General features: G+C 45.8%; 1 protein-coding gene across 1 annotated transcript in view; it reads left to right on the top strand.

Annotated features, from left to right (window-relative positions):
• The window catches only part of tmtc2b (transmembrane O-mannosyltransferase targeting cadherins 2b), a 316,193-nt gene that overhangs the window by 226,482 nt on the left and 71,562 nt on the right, over positions 1 to 18,149 (top strand). Inside the window, 3 exon segments of the mRNA XM_084335402.1 lie at positions 752 to 1,598; positions 10,052 to 10,166; positions 14,662 to 14,747. Of these exon segments, the coding sequence (XP_084191528.1) occupies positions 752 to 1,598; positions 10,052 to 10,166; positions 14,662 to 14,747 (1,048 nt within the window).

Below are 18,149 nucleotides of genomic sequence, written 5' to 3'. Positions count from 1 at the left end.
GAGTCTGTAATATGATGGATTGGTTCCGAAAGGACTCATATATTTGTGTTTATTTTTTATATGTCTGTAGAGGCCAAGTGTACTGAGAGAGATACAATTATTTAAGCCGATTAATTGAAAAGGTTGACGTAAGGGGGGCCTTTGTTCACAAACCCCTCAGTGAATCTCGAATATTGCAGTAATTATTCTGCCTTTAATAAAAGGTAAAGTCCCAGCACCGTTTTTTCCCCTTCTCTGTCTGTTTATGAGCCTCTAGTAAGAATAAAACTGGCTCTCGACTGATATCTTCCTGCTTTACAAGAGAACCGTCGTAGCAGCCAAAACAAAACTATGTAAATATCCATTGAATTTTCTCTTTTGTAGAACACACATTTCAAGGCTGCCTATAACACTTGGTTGACTAAATTGTGCGTGAATGCAGCTTATGTTCCATGAGTGTGTTACATAATTTGGCAGTTTATTTTTCTTCCCTTTTCCATCCGCTAACCGTTCCATCCTGGTGTTGTTGTTCCAGTTGGAGGGAGGTCAGAAATCAACATTACATTCAATCCTATGCTCAATTTACTGACACGGCCTGGATCAAATTCAAACGGGAGAGAAAGTCCAACAGTCAGGAAAATCACAAACCAACCAGAAAACCTGCCTTGGCCCGACCTCCTCGCAGTGTTTATTTTTTATGTACGCCTGCTGCACATTCTATTCTTCCTGAGATCCTAAGACCCCTCTCCTTGTGTTCTCTGTGTCTTTCCAGAGGAAGAGCGTGCACCTGCTGCTGAGCGTGTTGCTGTTGGCCTCCTGGGGATCTGTGCTGCTGGCATGCCGTCTCTACTGGATGGGCAACAAGCCTCCCAACTTCTCCAACTCCGACAACCCGGCGGCAGACCACCCCTCACTCCTCACCCGGGCGCTCACCTTCCTCCACCTGCCCGCCGTCAACGTCGGGCTCCTGCTGTGCCCGGACATGCTCAGCTTCGATTGGTCCATGGACGCCCTACCTCTGGTCAGGAGCCTCGCCGATTGGAGGAACCTTCACACCGTGGCCTTCTATCTGGGAGCGCTGGCGCTGGCCTGGTTCGGCCTGCGGACGCATCAGGCCAAGAGCCGGGAGACCAACGGCAAAGCCCACCACCACGTCGCCAACGGCAGGAACGGCAACAGCAATGGACACAGCTACCAACACAACAGCCACGAGCACAGCGACGGCCCTCACGCGGAGCCTCACCCCGGCGGCACGCAGAACGGAACCAAAAAGCATTATGAGCCGAGGACTCTGCTGCCCACCACGGAGAACGTGGTGGTGTTCTCCTTGGGCCTGCTGGCCGTCCCCTTCCTCCCCGCCACCAACCTGTTCTTCTACGTGGGGTTTGTGATTGCGGAGAGGGTGCTCTACATCCCCAGCATGGGCTTCTGCCTGCTGGTGGCTGTGGGGGCGAGGGCCCTGTACGTCCGGCTGCGACACGGGCCCCCGAGGGCCACGCTGGTGTACTGCGGTGCGGCCCTGGTCCTGCTGTTCGGGGTCAAGACGGTCCTGAGGAACCGGGACTGGCAGAGCGAGGAGATGCTCTACAAGTCAGGGATCTACGTCAACCCTGCTAAAGGTGAGGCAGGATTCTGCTTTTATGAATGATTAACAAGATTTCCACCTGTTGTTTTTATATACATACAGTGTATATATATATATATTGGAGTAACACTGAAAATTGTTAAAACTGAAATACAGATGTGTTAAAAGTAGGCTGTCTTAAATACTTGGGCATGGGATTCGAATATGAAAATAAAATTCGATTATTATTTATTTATTTATTTTTGTGCAAAATCAACTCTTTGTTAACTACAACAAGCAATGCTGTTTGTTATTTAAGATGAGGTCGGACTCGGTACTGACAGATTTCTGTTCATTGTGCTGCTTTTATAAAGCCTCAAATGACGGCTTACAATATTTCATGAAAGCAAAGTGTTTCGCTTGTCTAAGATTTTAATTTGTTTTAACTTTACAGCACTGACCAAATTTAACAAAGTGCTGTACAAGTCCCACAACATAAATAAAAAAAATATATATTATAAAAAAAAAAAAAAAAAAAAAAAAAAATTCGACGCTTCGATTTAAAATCGAATCTCGGCCCCGAAGCTTCAAATTCCCAAAAAAAATTCTAAGGTCAGCCCTAGTTAAAAGAGCTGGCAGTGCACACAGTAACATAACCCAGACAGTACACACAGTAAGATAACATCAGGCAGTACATACAGTAACATAACATCAGGCAGTGCACACATGGTAACATAACACCACAGTACACACAGTAACATAACATCAGGCAGTACATACAGTAACATAACATCAGGCAGTCCTCACAGTAACATAACATCAGGCAGTACAGTTATCAAGAGCGCCGCTTAATTTTCCCACCCAGCCTGGTTTTCCCACAAAGCCTCCTTTTCCCACCCAGCCTGGTTTTTCCACAAAGCCTATTTTTCCCACCCAGCCTGGTTTTCCACATTTTAAGATGGGATTTACAGGAGTAAAGTGAATCAATGCATAGTGTTGCTCACAGCGTCAGTAACGTGTACTACTGAATATGAACACCGTTATAATTACTCACACACGCACATATATATCTCCTTAATGGCGAATGAACTCAATACCTTCTATGCGAGGTTTGAGGCTGTGAATAACAACACCAGCCTACAGACCACTGCAACAGAAGGGGGAGCCACTGCCGATGGAGACTCAGTGTTCAGGATAACAGAACATGAGGTGAGGAGGACGTGAATATCAGGAAGGTAGCAGGACCGGACGGCATCCCCGGCCACGTCCTAAAAGTCTGTGCCGACCAATTGGCCCCGGTATTCACTGACATATTCAACCTGTCCTTAGAACAGGCTGTCATCCCCACCTGTCTGAAGAAGTCCACCATTATCCCTGTACCTAAAAAATCCAAGCCCGCTTACCTCAACGACTATCGCCCTGTAGCTCTCACCTCCATAGCCATGAAGTGCTTTGAGAAGCTTGTGAAGGGCTACATCTGTTCATCCCTCCCCATCAACCTGGACCCCCTGCAATTTGCATATCGCCCCAACAGATGTAGGACGCCATAGCCCATGTGCTGCACACAGCAGCATCACACCTGGACAAGAGGCAGGGGAACTATGTGAGAATGCTATTCATCGACTACAACTCAGCATTCAATACCATAGTCCCCTCCAAACTCGTAGCCAAGCTCAGGGACCTGGGCTTGAACTATGACCTCTTCCAGTGGGTCTTGGACTTTCTGACGGGCAGACCCCAGGTGGTGAGAGCAGGCAACTGCATCTCCTCACCCATCACCACCAACACAGCGGCCCGCCAGGGCTGTGTTCTGAGTCCCCTCCTCTACTCCCTGTACACACATGACTGTGTGGCACAGTGGAACAACAACACAATCATCAAATTTGCTGACGACACAGTAGTGGTGGGCCTGATCTCTGCAAACGACAAGAGGGCCTACCTGGAAGAGGTAGAGGATCTGGCACGGTGGTGTCAGGAGAACTGCCTCTCCCTGAACGTCAGCAAAACAAAAAAGATGATTGTGGACTTCAGGAGGTCGGGGGTCAGGGACTACATCCCCCTCAGCATCGACGGGGCACCGGTTGAGAGAGTGAACAGTTTCAAGTACCTCGGAGTCCACATATCCAAGGACTTGACATCAAGAAGGCACGACAACGCCTCTACTTCATTAGGCGCCTAAGGAAGTTTAAAGTGAGTCAGAAGATCCTTAAGAACTTCTACTCATGCACAATAGAGAGCATCCTGACTGGTAACATCACTTCCTGGTTTGGGAATAGCACCGCACAAGACCGTAGCTGCGTAGCAGACTACAGAGAGTGGCCCGCTCAGCCGAACGCACAATTGGAGGTGGGCTCCCACTATCAAGACATTTACAACAAGTGTTGCAGGGGTAAGGCTAAGAGAATAATCAAAGACTCTAGTCACCGAAACAACTGCCTCTTTGAACTGCTGCGGTCAGGCAAGCGATACCGGAGTCTCATGGCCAGTACAGAGAGACTCAGAAGGAGCTTCTATCCCCAGGCCATCAGGATGCTCAACGACAATAACACTATGTAACAAACCATCAAATACACTCACAGCACACACATCCACACGTACACACTCACTTTAAATAAACAACTCACTGTAGCACCCACTTTAGACACTTTAACACACTTTATATTTATTGGTAAAGAGATTTGCACTACAATTCATACCTCAGTGCACCTTACCCCCAAGTTGTACCTCATCCATTTTCTGCATTGTACTGTATACTGTATTGTATTGTAACTCAGTTACTCATTTATTCTACTCTGTATTGTATATTGTATATATGAATATTGAACTCTTTTGTTTACATTTTGTTTACGTACTTTTGACTTTCTATTTCATACTTTATCTATTTTTATCTAGCACACTCTCAGGAGCATAACAGAAAAAAGCATTTCATATAAAAGTATTCTGTATTTTTGTATGACAACTAATAAAGAAACTTGAAACTTGAACTTGAAACACATGCCAGCACACATACATGTTAATAAACAGACACGCACATGTTGTGCACACATGAAAACATCTTAACCCCATCACATTAACAATTTCTCCGTCACGCTGGGAACGGGATATGACTATGTGCTGCCACGCATTAAACCAATGGAGTCGCTGACCTTGTTTGCAGGGCTATAACTATATATATATTATAGCTATGGATGCAATATATGGCCCATTTGACATCGTTCAAGATGTGAAAAAGGAATACTTTTTCCATCCATACATTCCCGTTTTATAACGTGGTGAATATAAGTATGGTTTTAGAGCGGTTTAGGGTCATTCCTGGGAGGCTAGTAATAGGCTGCGATGCATATTATACTTAATCCATTGGCATTTCGTCCCTATACACGCTACAATTAAAAATTCAAATGCATATGATCTGTATATTATGTTCCATCATGAATGCATGAAAGGGGGGGGGGGGTCGTTTCTGATTAATTGATTGTCAATAGCGGCATTTGTTAGTACAACAGCATACGATCGCTATGAAAACAACGCACAATCAAGCTGAAATTGACGTTAAATTGCTCTTACCTGTGGCCGGTGAGATTCCAAAAAGAATATTTAAATTATTTGATTGCCATCTGGTAGATCATATGTCCATTTGGGCCACGACATAACCCACCACAGCATAATGAATCGGGGGTCCCGAAAACTATTCAATGCGATCGGGTAAAGCCCTCAGTCCAGGCTACTAGAAGGAGGAATTTCATCGACGCACAGCCACATACACAGAGTCTCAAAGGGAGTGCAACATCGGCCACGGTACCAGGCGGCGGTTTTGGACTTTTGCGATCTCAGACTCATTCCCTATGGTTACACAAGCTCCCTGGATGGATAACAATTGGAAATAGCGAATAAAATAAATAACGATCAAATAATGTAATACGTGGTTGGCGTTCAACAATTGGCGGTCAAACACGTATTAAATCGTTGTTGGCAGGGAATGAGTTAAGCTGTTTATCTGAACTAGGAGATGAGGCTTTTAGGTATAGGTGTTGATGTGATAATGTGTGCCATCCATTTGTCTCCTTCAGCACTAAATAATGCACCATAAAGCTGCTTAAAATGTCACATTAACACCCCCAATGTCACCCCCAAATGTATAAATATTCCACGTTACCCCCAAATGTACAAATCTTCCACGTTACCCCCAAATGTACAAATCCTCCACGTCACCACCAGATGTACAAATCCTCCCAAGTTGAACTTTTCGCCCCGCTCCCCCCAAAGCAAAAATCACAGTAGACTAAGCGTTGTTCCCTACTCAGGAGCCATGGGCAGCCACAGTGTGGAATGTGGGGCCCATCTCCAGTTGTAATGCCAGTACCTTGTTCAAGGGCAATTGCAGGAGTATCTACGTACCTGGCTACATGTCCTTCGGTATGGGAGGAAACCAGAGTAACCAGAGGAAACCCACACACACAGGCCGCATCGTTAGCCTAGCTTAGCGGCATTCACTGGAAGTAGGTGTGCCAGTGTAGCCTAGTTCCCAACAGTCATAAAATACACTCCAAATACAACTCCAAAACGTTCCTGTAAACATGTTGTGACCTGTGTGTTTACCACATAAAAAAAAAAATTAGACATTTTCGTTTTCTAAGCAGATATACTCCGAATCACTGCTGCCTGGGTGCAGTGATTTCATCGCCTCAAAAGCCCTGTTGCTTTTTGAGAAGCGGGGCTTTTGAGGTGATGAAATCACTGCAGCAGTGGTTCGGCAAAGAATATGTCTGAGTATATATCTGCTTAGAAAACGAAAATGTCTATATATTTTTTTTTCTAGACGTGGTAAATACACAAGTCACAACGGCTGTTCCCTAAGCCTAATGCATGCACAGAGAAGAAAAGGGTATGTATCTGCTTGTCTAACTCCAGGGTAGATGCCAAATAGGCTAATTTCCCAAAAAGTTGGCATGTTCCTTTAAGCACATGTTCTCTGTGCTGGTAAACCCATTGAACCCCTATCATCTATCATATAGTCATATAGTCATATCATCATCATATCAGATGTCCTCTCGGACCTGGAAGGACACGGCCGTTGGCACGGCGTTCCCTCTCTGACTGGCAGCGACTCTCCAATAGAATATGCAAAAGCCTGAAGGTGACCCGGCACAGAGCTGTGGTCCAAAGCTAATAGCGCGTTGCAGCAGCGCCGAGATGCCCGGGAGGAGTAATCCTGGGGACAGAGACTCGCGAGGTACCAGCGGGACTTGTTGTGTTAGCTAATTTCCCCTTTCACATTCTGCAGCGGGGCTCAGGCGTGACGGCTGTTTGCTCTGGCGTTTCGTCAGCCCCGAGCAGACCGGCAGCACAAGGCCTCTCTCGCACTTCCCATAATCTATCTGGGATGAAACCTCTCACCAGAGTCCATTCTCTCTTAAGTACCGCCACGCTCATTTGAAATTAAACGTTCAGGGTCTGACAAAAGTTATTTTGTACTTTTTAAGTGAAAAGAAATGTCTACCGACCGACCATGCATGTGTTCAAGTGAGGGAAGTGTTCTGTGTTTTTTTTATTCGTTTTTTCTGCTTGCCTTTATACAGTATATCTGGATATCCTTTGGGATCTCTGAGTCAGACGATTTGACTTAAAGTGTTTAAATAAACACACCGCTTGAAGCACACGTCTTCGAAGTACATTTTAACAACAGCAAACAAGAATGAGTCTCTGGTCTCTGACAGGAACAAGTTGCAGGTTGAAAAAGCTCTGAACTCGGCAGAATCTGCACCTGGCTCGCTGATAACAAACTATCATTACACCTAGGTAAAACAGAGTCCATTCTCTTCGGTTCAAATAACAAACTCAGCAAGACCGACGGCTTCTCTCTTACAGTGGGTGACAATATTGTCACAAGGAAAGATGAAATTACATACCTAGGTTCCATCCTAGAGGCAAATCTTTCCTGTGGCAAAATGGCATCCAATGTATTAAAAAAAGTCAACCAACGAAGTTGATTCTTGTACCGGATCTCCTCTCTGGTAAACAAGAATACCCTGAAGACTCTGGCAGGAGCACTCATTCAAGGGTACTATGACTATGCTTGCACCTCATGGTACCAAAGCACCTCAAAGGCGCTAAAAACAAAATTACAAACATCTCAAAACAAACTGGTCAGACTACTGCTTGACCTGACTCCTAGAACCCACCTCACCCCTGCCCACTTTGACAACCTAGGATGCCTTAGAGTAGACGACAGAGTACAGCAACTTGCAATGGGCCTGGTCTACAAGATACACTACACCACTAAGGTACCCATGTACATGTCAAAATACTTCCCAAAGGTCAGTGAATACCACGACCACAACACCAGAGGGAGCTCCACAAATTATGTTAAACCCAGATTCGGCTCAAACAAGGGACTAAACACGTTTCGCAATTATGCCACATCAATGTGGAACGCCCTACCCACAGCTGTAAAGGAATGTGAATCACTACCCACTTTCAAAGAGCATCTACGAGAGACTGCAATTCTAAACTGGCCCCTGTAAATGTCCTAACGCAACCCCCTCCAATGTACAATAAATGTCCTATTAAACCCAATAATACACGAGACCCTCTTCTTGGGACCAAGTAAGGTTTAGTCGATAATCCAATGTACAGTTACCCCCACCCCCACCCCACCACCTCCAATGTACAGTTTCCCCCCCACCCCACCCCACCTACCCAACCCCTCCTACCAACCTCCTACCTACCAACCTCCTCCAATGTACAGTTTCTTCGTCAAATATACTCTCTTTTTTTAGACTCTTCTTGTATCAAAAACAGTACTGTATTTGTAAATCTGGTGTCATAATGTATAGATGTAGCAGTACTGTCTATCTGTATGTATGTCATGTATGTCATAAATGTTACGATGAATTGAAAATGGGGGACCCTGATGTAAACAAGACGAAAGTCTTTCTCTGGTCTGCATCCCCTTAACAATTGTGTGTATTGAGCCATACTGTATTGTACCCATTCTGCAATATGTTAATAAAGTTTTCAATCAATCAATTCACTGTCTCCTTTCATATGCACCACTGATGAAACCCTGTCTCAGAAGCAGAGACTGGCAGGGTTCTCACAAGATGTATGCCTTTTTACTAGGAATGCAACAACATATCTGTAAACAATCAATATCTGACATGAATGATGAATCGGCCCAATTTTATTTCTGCCTGTTGTTTTTTTTAACCGATTGTAGAATTTGTATATTTGTGAAAATGTTATGATCTTTAATACGTGTGCCAAGTGAACAACAGAATAACACTAACGAGGACTTTTACAATTCATTGAGATGGTTTTGTCTTTTTATTTGTTACAGAGTGTTGTAACCTCCTGAGTCCTGACACATATGATACCCCTTGATTATCTGAAGATAAGCATGTCAGAGAAGTGTCCTGTTTTGTAACTACATTAGGCAATATGAAGAAAAGAAAATCATCAGCCTGAAGATAGATACCAATTTCCTCTTAAAACTCCAGGGGAGGAGTTTTTGGCCAGCAGCTACTGTAGGCTAGCTGGTCCGTATCTGCTACGGCTAGCTTGCAGCCGGATAGCTTTCTACTGAGAGGAAAGTGGTATCCATATTTTTGTCTGACTCTGGAGAAGACGATGAGTGCATTTCCTATTCCTGGTGTGTTCCTTTAATTCTCACAGCCTACGCCACCCAATGCAGTCATGCAAATATGCAAATATGCTAATGTGTTGAAAGTGGACCCCGACTGTCATGTCCAGTCGCGGTATTGATTGTGGAGAAGTAAAATTGATTCTATTGAGTCGTTAATGTTGTCAGAGCGCTGTACTCTGCACTCTCTCTATCATGTAAGTGACAAATCTATAAAGATGTGTATTTAACGTACCCTACCGATGGGCTATCGGCAACCTCCATATTAGCCGCTAATTACTCTCCCACCCTCTCCCACTGAGATCGTATATATCGACCCCCATTGTTGGTCTTTCAAATTCATTTCTATATTACTCAAGTCTGTAATGTCCCCCTAGCAACCTCTCTCGGCCTGTCAGTTATTTGACTATCCATTCAACAGTAATGTCATTAATTCTACCACAGCACGAGGGAGGTCTTCCCTGTTTAAGGAATAATTGGTGGGTGTTTTTTTTTCATACAAAGCTTCCCCGGTGTGTGTTTTTTTGTCTGCCCCCTGCATCTTCCTGTGCCAGCATTAATGTCAGCGGCTACAGTGGGAGCTGGGACAATGTCCTCTGGGGAAGAAGCCCCTCCCCCCCAAAAGAACGAACCCCATCAGCCAGCGAGTGTCTGTATATAGAGCCAGAAGGGCATTACTGATTGAAAGAACGAAAGAAAGAAAAGTACCCTCCTGCTGCATAATGAATACACGACCCGCTGCGGCCTCGCTCCATTCCCTGGTCCGATAGAATAAAGTTTAATCTCGTAAAAAAGGTTTTGCTTTGTTTTTTTTCTCAGCCCTCTTTTCGCCCTCTTTAATTGACCCCTTGCTGTTTTCCTCCCGACAGCATGGGGCAACCTGGGGAACGTACTGAAGAACCAGGCCAAGATGGAGGAGGCAGAGCGGGCCTACAGGAACGCTCTCTACTACCGCAGGAACATGGCTGACATGCTGTATAACCTGTGAGTGTTGCGTCGTTTACCGTCGCCTTGTGGGTAATGTTGGACGTGAATGAATTTGTTTATTTGAACCTGTATTTAAATCTTGATGGGAGATATGTGTATGTCTTGGTGAAGAGAGGAGACACTTGACACTCAGCTGTGTCTCCTTTTCTCTCACAGCCAGCACCTTCAACTTCAGCAGGGTGAAAACAAGCAGGACATTTAAATATGCAAATAATCTATTAACAAAAGTAAAACAGAGTATGTGTGTGAGTGTCAGTAAATCAGTGGTGTAAGTTGGTGAGTGTATGTGTGTAAGATGTAAACTAATACATGAATCAAATCAACAAAGAGAGATAGAGAGAGAGACACTGATCCTGGCAGCAGGTAGGAGAGAGAGACACTGATCCTGGCAGCAGGTAGGAGAGAGAGACACTGATCCTGGCAGCAGGTAGGAGAGAGACTGATCCTGGCAGCAGGTAGGAGAGAGACACTGATCCTGGCAGCAGGTAGGAGAGAGACACTGATCCTGGCAGCAGGTAGGAGAGAGACCACACTGATCCTGGCAGCAGGTAGGAGAGAGACCACACTGATCCTGGCAGCAGGTAGGAGAGAGAGACACTGATCCTGGCAGCAGGTAGGAGAGAGAGACCACACTGATCCTGGCAGCAGGTAGGAGAGAGAGACACTGATCCTGGCAGCAGGTAGGAGAGAGAGACACTGATCCTGGCAGCAGGTAGGAGAGAGAGACCACACTGATCCTAGCAGCAGGTAGGAGAGAGACACTGATCCTGGCAGCAGGTAGGAGAGAGAGACACTGATCCTGGCAGCAGGTAGGAGAGAGAGACCACACTGATCCTAGCAGCAGGTAGGAGAGAGACACTGATCCTGGCAGCAGGTAGGAGAGAGAGACCACACTGATCCTGGCAGCAGGTAGGAGAGAGAGACACTGATCCTGGCAGCAGGTAGGAGAGAGAGACACTGATCCTGGCAGCAGGTAGGAGAGAGAGACCACACTGATCCTAGCAGCAGGTAGGAGAGAGAGACACTGATCCTGGCAGCAGGTAGGAGAGAGACCACACTGATCCTGGCAGCAGGTAGGAGAGAGACACTGATCCTGGCAGCAGGTAGGAGAGAGACCACACTGATCCTGGCAGCAGGTAGGAGAGAGACCACACTGATCCTGGCAGCAGGTAGGAGAGAGACCACACTGATCCTGGCAGCAGGTAGGATAGAGAGACCACACTGATCCTAGCAGCAGGTAGGAGAGAGAGAGACCACACTGATCCTAGCAGCAGGTAGGAGAGAGAGACCACACTGATCCTGGCAGCAGGTAGGAGAGAGAGACCACACTGATCCTGGCAGCAGGTAGGAGAGAGAGACCACACTGATCCTAGCAGCAGGTAGGAGAGAGAGACCACACTGATCATGGCAGCAGGTAGGAGAGAGAGACCACACTGATCCTGGCAGCAGACTTTATACTGGGGCTTCACCAGGGCCCAGGTGTACAGTCTGCCCTCAGCCCTGACGAGCCTCCTCCCAACCTGGAAACAAAAGAGAACAGAAAACAAACTGACCAGTAGGGGGCGGGTCGTCACACAATAAAGAGGGAATAACGCTCCTCTCTTCACGCAGTTAAAACCTCAGCATTATGACAGCAAACAGAGATAGACAAGATGAAAAGACGTGTTAAGATAGGGGCATTTCTCCATAGGTTTATAAGCTTAGGCCAAGAAAGAGGGCATACTTGCAGTATCTAATTGAACCCATTACAATAGATGGGATAACGCATATATCTCTCTGTATATCACGTCTTCAGTGTGCGGACTTGGAACATGCTGTTGGATTAGGGGGTAATGCAGTCTCGCTCTCTCTCTTTCTTTATCTTTAACATATACTCTCTCACCCAGATGTACGGTAACCTAGGAGGGATTTTTCAAAAGGCTCATAAGGAATCTACCAAAATTGGAACAGTAATACATTGCATTACTTAATTACAGGAGGAAGTAATGTGATTACACAGCGTCTAAGGGCCTTAGAGTGGATGCATCAGCATGTATATGCATTGTATCCCCATTGATCCAAAACCAATAGGATGATTGAATGAATGCCTGCGTTTCTACAGTGCTTTCCTTGTACCAGGACACAAAGCGCTGCACAATGGAACAGCTGCACTGTCAGTCGTGTCACTTGTTAGTATTTTGACTCTCTTCATGCTAGACTGTGTTCTGTATAATGCCTACAGTAAGTGTACTATGTGATTGTGATCCAATGTCATATTATATTGATCTTGACTGGGTTGACTTGACGATGTGTATATAATATAAATTGATCACATGTCAATGTGTGTGAGTGTGTGTGTGTCTGTGTGTGTGTGTGTGTGTGTGTGTGTGTGTGTGTGTGTTGTGACTCAGCAGTGTATACAAACAATTGGACTTTAGGGCGGCTACGTGGCGTAGTGGGCAAGGCGCTCGCCACGAATGCGGAGACGCTGGGCTCGCCTGTTCGAGCCCAGCGCTCCACATTGCTTTCAGTTTAGCTGGTCGTTCATACTAATACACATTGGCCGTATTAGGGGGTGGGAAACTGATGGGTGGGGATCGGGCGTTGTGGACAGCGACTCCTACAGGTCGGTTGGTGCGCCTGCGCAGTAGAATCAGGAAGTGTCGGGGACAGCGTGAGCCTCCCACGCGTTACTCCTCGCCACTGAGAGATCGAGCTGCGCAGGTGAAAAGATGCGACTGCTGTTACCTCAAGTACCGGAGGGGACTTGTGCTATGTATGACTTAGTCCACATTGCAGCCGGCTTGTGGGAGGCAAGAAACAGCGTTCGTGACAGGGGAGGGTTGAATTGGATGATACGAAATTGGGATGGGAGAAAATATAGAAAATGGGAGAAAAAGTGGATACAAAAAAATTGGACTTTCAAACTCATTTCACAGGCCTCTGTGTGTATGTATGTATGTATGTATGTATGTATGTATGTATGTATGTATGTATGTATGTATGTATGTATGTATGTATGTATGTATGTATGTATGTGTGTGTGTGTGTGTGTGTGTGTGTGTGTGTGTGTGTGTGTGTGTGTGTGTGTGTGTGTGTGTGTGTGTGTGTGTGTGTGTGTGTGTGTGTGTGATTATGTGTGTCTCTATTGATCAGTGCTCTCCACCTGTGTGTGTGTGTGTGTGTGTGTGTGTGTGTGTGTGTGTGTGTGTGTGTGTGTGTGTGTGTGTGTGTGTGTGTGTGTGTGTGTGTGTGTGTGTGTGACGTTGTGCGTGTGTATCTATTGATCAGTGCTCTCCAGTGCCGTGTCTTCTCCCCAGAGTAGCGTCTGGCTGACAGGATGTTATTAATCGCCATGTGTCAGCAGCCTGAGGAGAGGAGGAGCGGCCAGTGGCAGTGCTGACACTACATTCAAAGTGTACGGATGCTAAGCTATAAGACGGCAGATTTATTAGCTCCCTTTCCTACCCCTGTCTCTCTTATCAGAGCCAAATACCCCCCCCCCCCCCCACACACACACACACACACACACACACACACACACACACACGCACACACACACACAACCCACCCCCTCTCTCACATCAACAATAAAAGCCTGGACAATGTTTCTTCAAACTCAACGGTGACAAAACAGGGGCAAGTCCACCCGTGGCAGGGTCAACGACCCCCCCCGCACACACCGTTGACAGCTATACCGTCTCCCCTCCTTCCTCCCAGGCGTGATCCTCACCCCCCCACCCTCTCCCTCCACCCCCATATCCACCTTATTGTCAAATCCTCATTCTACCACCTTCGCAATATTGCAAAGATCGGACCCTCTTTCTCACGCCCTGCTGCAGAGACACTGATCCAGGCCTTCCTCTCCTCCCGTCCTGACTACTGCAACTCACTCCTCCACGGCATCATTGTTATACTGTAGCTCCATCAATAGACTCCAACTGGTCCAGAACGCCTCCGCCCGACTTCTAACTCACACCGAATCCTCAGACACCTCAGTCCTAAAAGACCTTCACTGGCATCCTGTCTCCCACCGGATCCACTACAAAATTCTGATCTTCACCTACAAAGCCCTTCACCAACTGCCCTCACTGACCTCCTCTCCCCCTACCAACCCCCACCGTCCCTCAGCATGCCTTCTCTCCACCAAGTCCAGCCTTCGCAGGTTTGGGGACAGGGCCTTCCAGGCTCTGGAACTCCCTCAAGCAAGACATTGCAGACGCAGTCTCTCCACTCTCCAATCCTGCCTCAAGACCCAGCCCTTCTGCACGTATTCTGTGTGTTTGTGTTATACTTGTCTGTTGTTTGTGTAACGCCACTTCTAGAAAAGTGCTACATGAAACAAATGTGTTATCATTTGTCCTGTTTGAAAAGGAAACGTCTGACTTCAACCGCCTCCTCTGTTGAGTTTTTTGGCTCTGGAGTCTAGATGAGTACATAACTTCTGTTTTTCTTTAAAAGTCTGTCACTTAATTTATGTCTTTTTTTTCTTTTTTCTTTCTTTCTCTCGCAGCGGTTTGCTGCTACAGGAGAACAACAAGTTCTCAGAAGCTCTCCACTACTATAAGCTGGCCATTGGGAGCCGGCCAACTCTGGCTTGTAAGTACAGCTCCTCTTTTTATTGACAGTCTCAAAGCTCTTGTGTTTTGTGGCTGTGTCCAGGCAACGCCGAATAGGGGGGTTGTGTGGGTGTGGAGGAGGGAAGGGGCGGGGAGGGGTATGGTGGGTTGGTTGCAGGAGGTTCAGGGCAGTAGCTGTATAGCTTAATTAAAGATTCCACTGGTGGACCGGCTTTCAAAGCTCCCCTCACTTCAACGGATTCAAAACGTTGGCATCATTTAAATTATTATGAATCCGGGTCAGGGCCCCCTGCCTTTTCATATTTATATCTACCCTCCTCTCCTCCTCTCATCTACCTCCTTTTGGCCCAGTGTTCTGTACCAGTCTTGCCCCCCCCTCTTCCTCACCCCATTACTTTCTGCTTTAATGATGTAGCCGTCTTACAGTCGGCTACATACCGAACTTCCATACCCTTATGGCACTGACCCAATTGATTATATACCATTAAAAATTTATTCAACACCCAACTCTACTTATAGTACTGTACCTTGATAGGTCTTCAATACAGTAAGCCACGTGAGGTCATTATCACCGCTGCTCAGCAGTGTCGTTCTCTGATTAGTATGAACGACGCTCGCAGTCTATAGATTAGGCCCTCATTGTCCCAGGTAGCAGCCAATGACAGATAAACAGTAAGCCTTAAATGTCTACTCTTCCTTTCTCCCCGCTGATTCATTATAGACCTAATCGAGATCACGGTTAGACTTTGTAATTTCTATTCAGCGCCGTAATTATCCAATCTATTAGGGCCGATAACGAGGTTAATTAATTACCTCAGAGCCGTGGAGGCGAGAGAGGAGGAAGGAGAATGTGACAATTAACCCCCCCCCCCCCCCCCCCCCCTCCAAGGTTGAACCATCGCTCATGGCGTTAAGTGGCAGCTTGCTGAAACAAACTTGAGCGTGTTTATAAAATATGCAGAAGCTGTACTGTGATAGAGCGCGATTGATTCTCCTCACGCCCCCCTCTCTCGCAGACGAGGCGAGAGCGTTGGGAATAGCTCAATTTCCGTCGCTTTGGTTTCCTCCCGTTGACACATCCCCGTGTTGAGAAAACAGTACCTAGCAGTCCATGTCAGCCTATGCTGACTGTTAACGAGCTAATACCTTGGCGCGTGGCGCGACAAGGGACGTCTGTATTTAACAGGGGACGTGTGTTTATGTATTTTGACGATCCGCTTGAAGGCGCCACATCTGAGATACAAAGCCCCAAGGAAAGGAGCTTGTTTGTAGAGTCCATGGTGACACTGATTTTACACATTTCCTTCAAACGGTACCACCACCACATACACACAATCAACTCCTGAATATGTTGGAACCATGAGGATGAATCCTCTACATTGATCCGCTGTCAAAGGCCAGTTTCTGCTAAACCAGGCCAGACAGGATAGGAGGTGCTTTCAAAGACAGAGCCCACCGAGCCTAATTGCTCTCCACCTTCATGGCTGATTATTGGCTGTTGGTCTTTCACCATGGAACCTGGGAGTCAACATCCCAAAGAGATCCACAGGACCTTCGCAAAGGTCAAAGGAGAAGTAAGAAAAGGGCTGAACTGTATGTACAGACAGAACGCAATGGGAAACTCAGCCTTGCTTTGTTGGAACTTATTCAATATTTATAGGCTACAGAGCAGTCTTATTTCATATTCATTGAGAAGAGTATGCCCACATTGGCTTTGTTGCATCAGGCGAAACCCCCTCTTGCCTCGATTTGGGCTGTCTAGAGTGAAGCAGAGTCCCTTTCACTGCGATTGTTGTCATTCGCACCCCTTTGGATTCCTCATCACACCTCTCTGAATAACTCATCACACCTCTCTGAATTCTTCATCACACTTATCTGAATTATTCATCACACCTCTCTGAATAACTCATCACACCTCTGAATAACTCACCACACCTCTGAATAATTCATCACACCTCTCTGAATAACTCATCACACCTCTGAATAACTCATCACACCTCTCTGAATAACTCATCACACCTCTGAATAACTCATCACACCTCTCTGAATAACTCATCACACATCTGAATAACTCATCACACCTCTGAATAACTCATCACACATCTCTGAATAACTCATCACACCTCTGAATAACTCATCACACCTCTGAATAACTCATCACACATCTGAATAACTCATCACACCTCTGAATAACTCATCACTCATCTGAATAACTCATCACACCTCTCTGAATAACTCATCACACCTCTGAATAACTCATCACTCATCTGAATAACTCATCACACCTCTGAATAACTCATCACACCTCTCTGAATAACTCATCACACACCTCTGAATAACTCATCACACCTCTGAATAACTCATCACACCTCTCTGAATAACTCATCACACCTCTGAATAACTCATCACACCTCTCTGAATAACTCATCACACCTCTGAATAACTCATCACACATCTCTGAATAACTCATCACACCTCTGAATAACTCATCACACCTCTCTGAATAACTCATCACAACTCTCTGAAAAACTCAACACACCTCTGAATAACTCATCACACCTCTGAATAACTCATCACACCTCTGAATAACTCATCACACCTCTCTGAATAACTCATCACAACTCTCTGAATAACTCACCACACCTCTCTGAACAACTCATCACACATCTCTGAATAACTCATCACACATCTGAATAACTCATCACACATCTGAATAACTTATCACACCTCTCTGAATAACTCATCACACCTCTCTGAATAACTCATCACACCTCGGAATAACTCATCACACATCTGAATAACTCATCACACCTCTGAATAACTCATCACACCTCTGAATAACTCATCACACATCTGAATAACTCATCACACCTCTCTGAATAACTCATCACACATCTGAATAACTCATCACACCTCTGAATAACTCATCACACCTCTGAATAACTCATCACACCTCTCTGAATAACTCTTCACACCTCTGAATAACTCATCACACCTCTGAATAACTCATCACACATCTAAATAACTCATCACACCTCTGAATAACTCATCACACCTCTCTGAATAACGCATCACACCTCTCTGAATCACACCTCTCTGAATAACTCATCACACCTCTCTGAATAACTCATCACACATCTGAATAACTCATCACACCTCTGAATAACTCATCACACATCTGAATAACTCATCACACCCTCTGAATAACTCATCACACCTCTCTGAATAACTCATCACACATCTGAATAACTCATCACACCTCTCTGAATAACTCATCACACCTCTGAATAACTCATCACACCCCTCTCTGAATAACTCATCACACATCTGAATAACTCATCACACCTCTCTGAATAACTCATCACACCTCTCTGAATAACTCACCACACCTCTGAATAACTCATCACACCTCAATGAATAA

Source organism: Notolepis coatsorum (assembly GCF_963971535.1).
Source record: "Notolepis coatsorum genome assembly, chromosome: 18".
Taxonomy (NCBI): domain Eukaryota; kingdom Metazoa; phylum Chordata; class Actinopteri; order Aulopiformes; family Paralepididae; genus Notolepis; species Notolepis coatsorum.
Note: the sequence above shows the minus strand (reverse complement) of the source record. Positions and strands in the feature narration are given on the sequence as shown.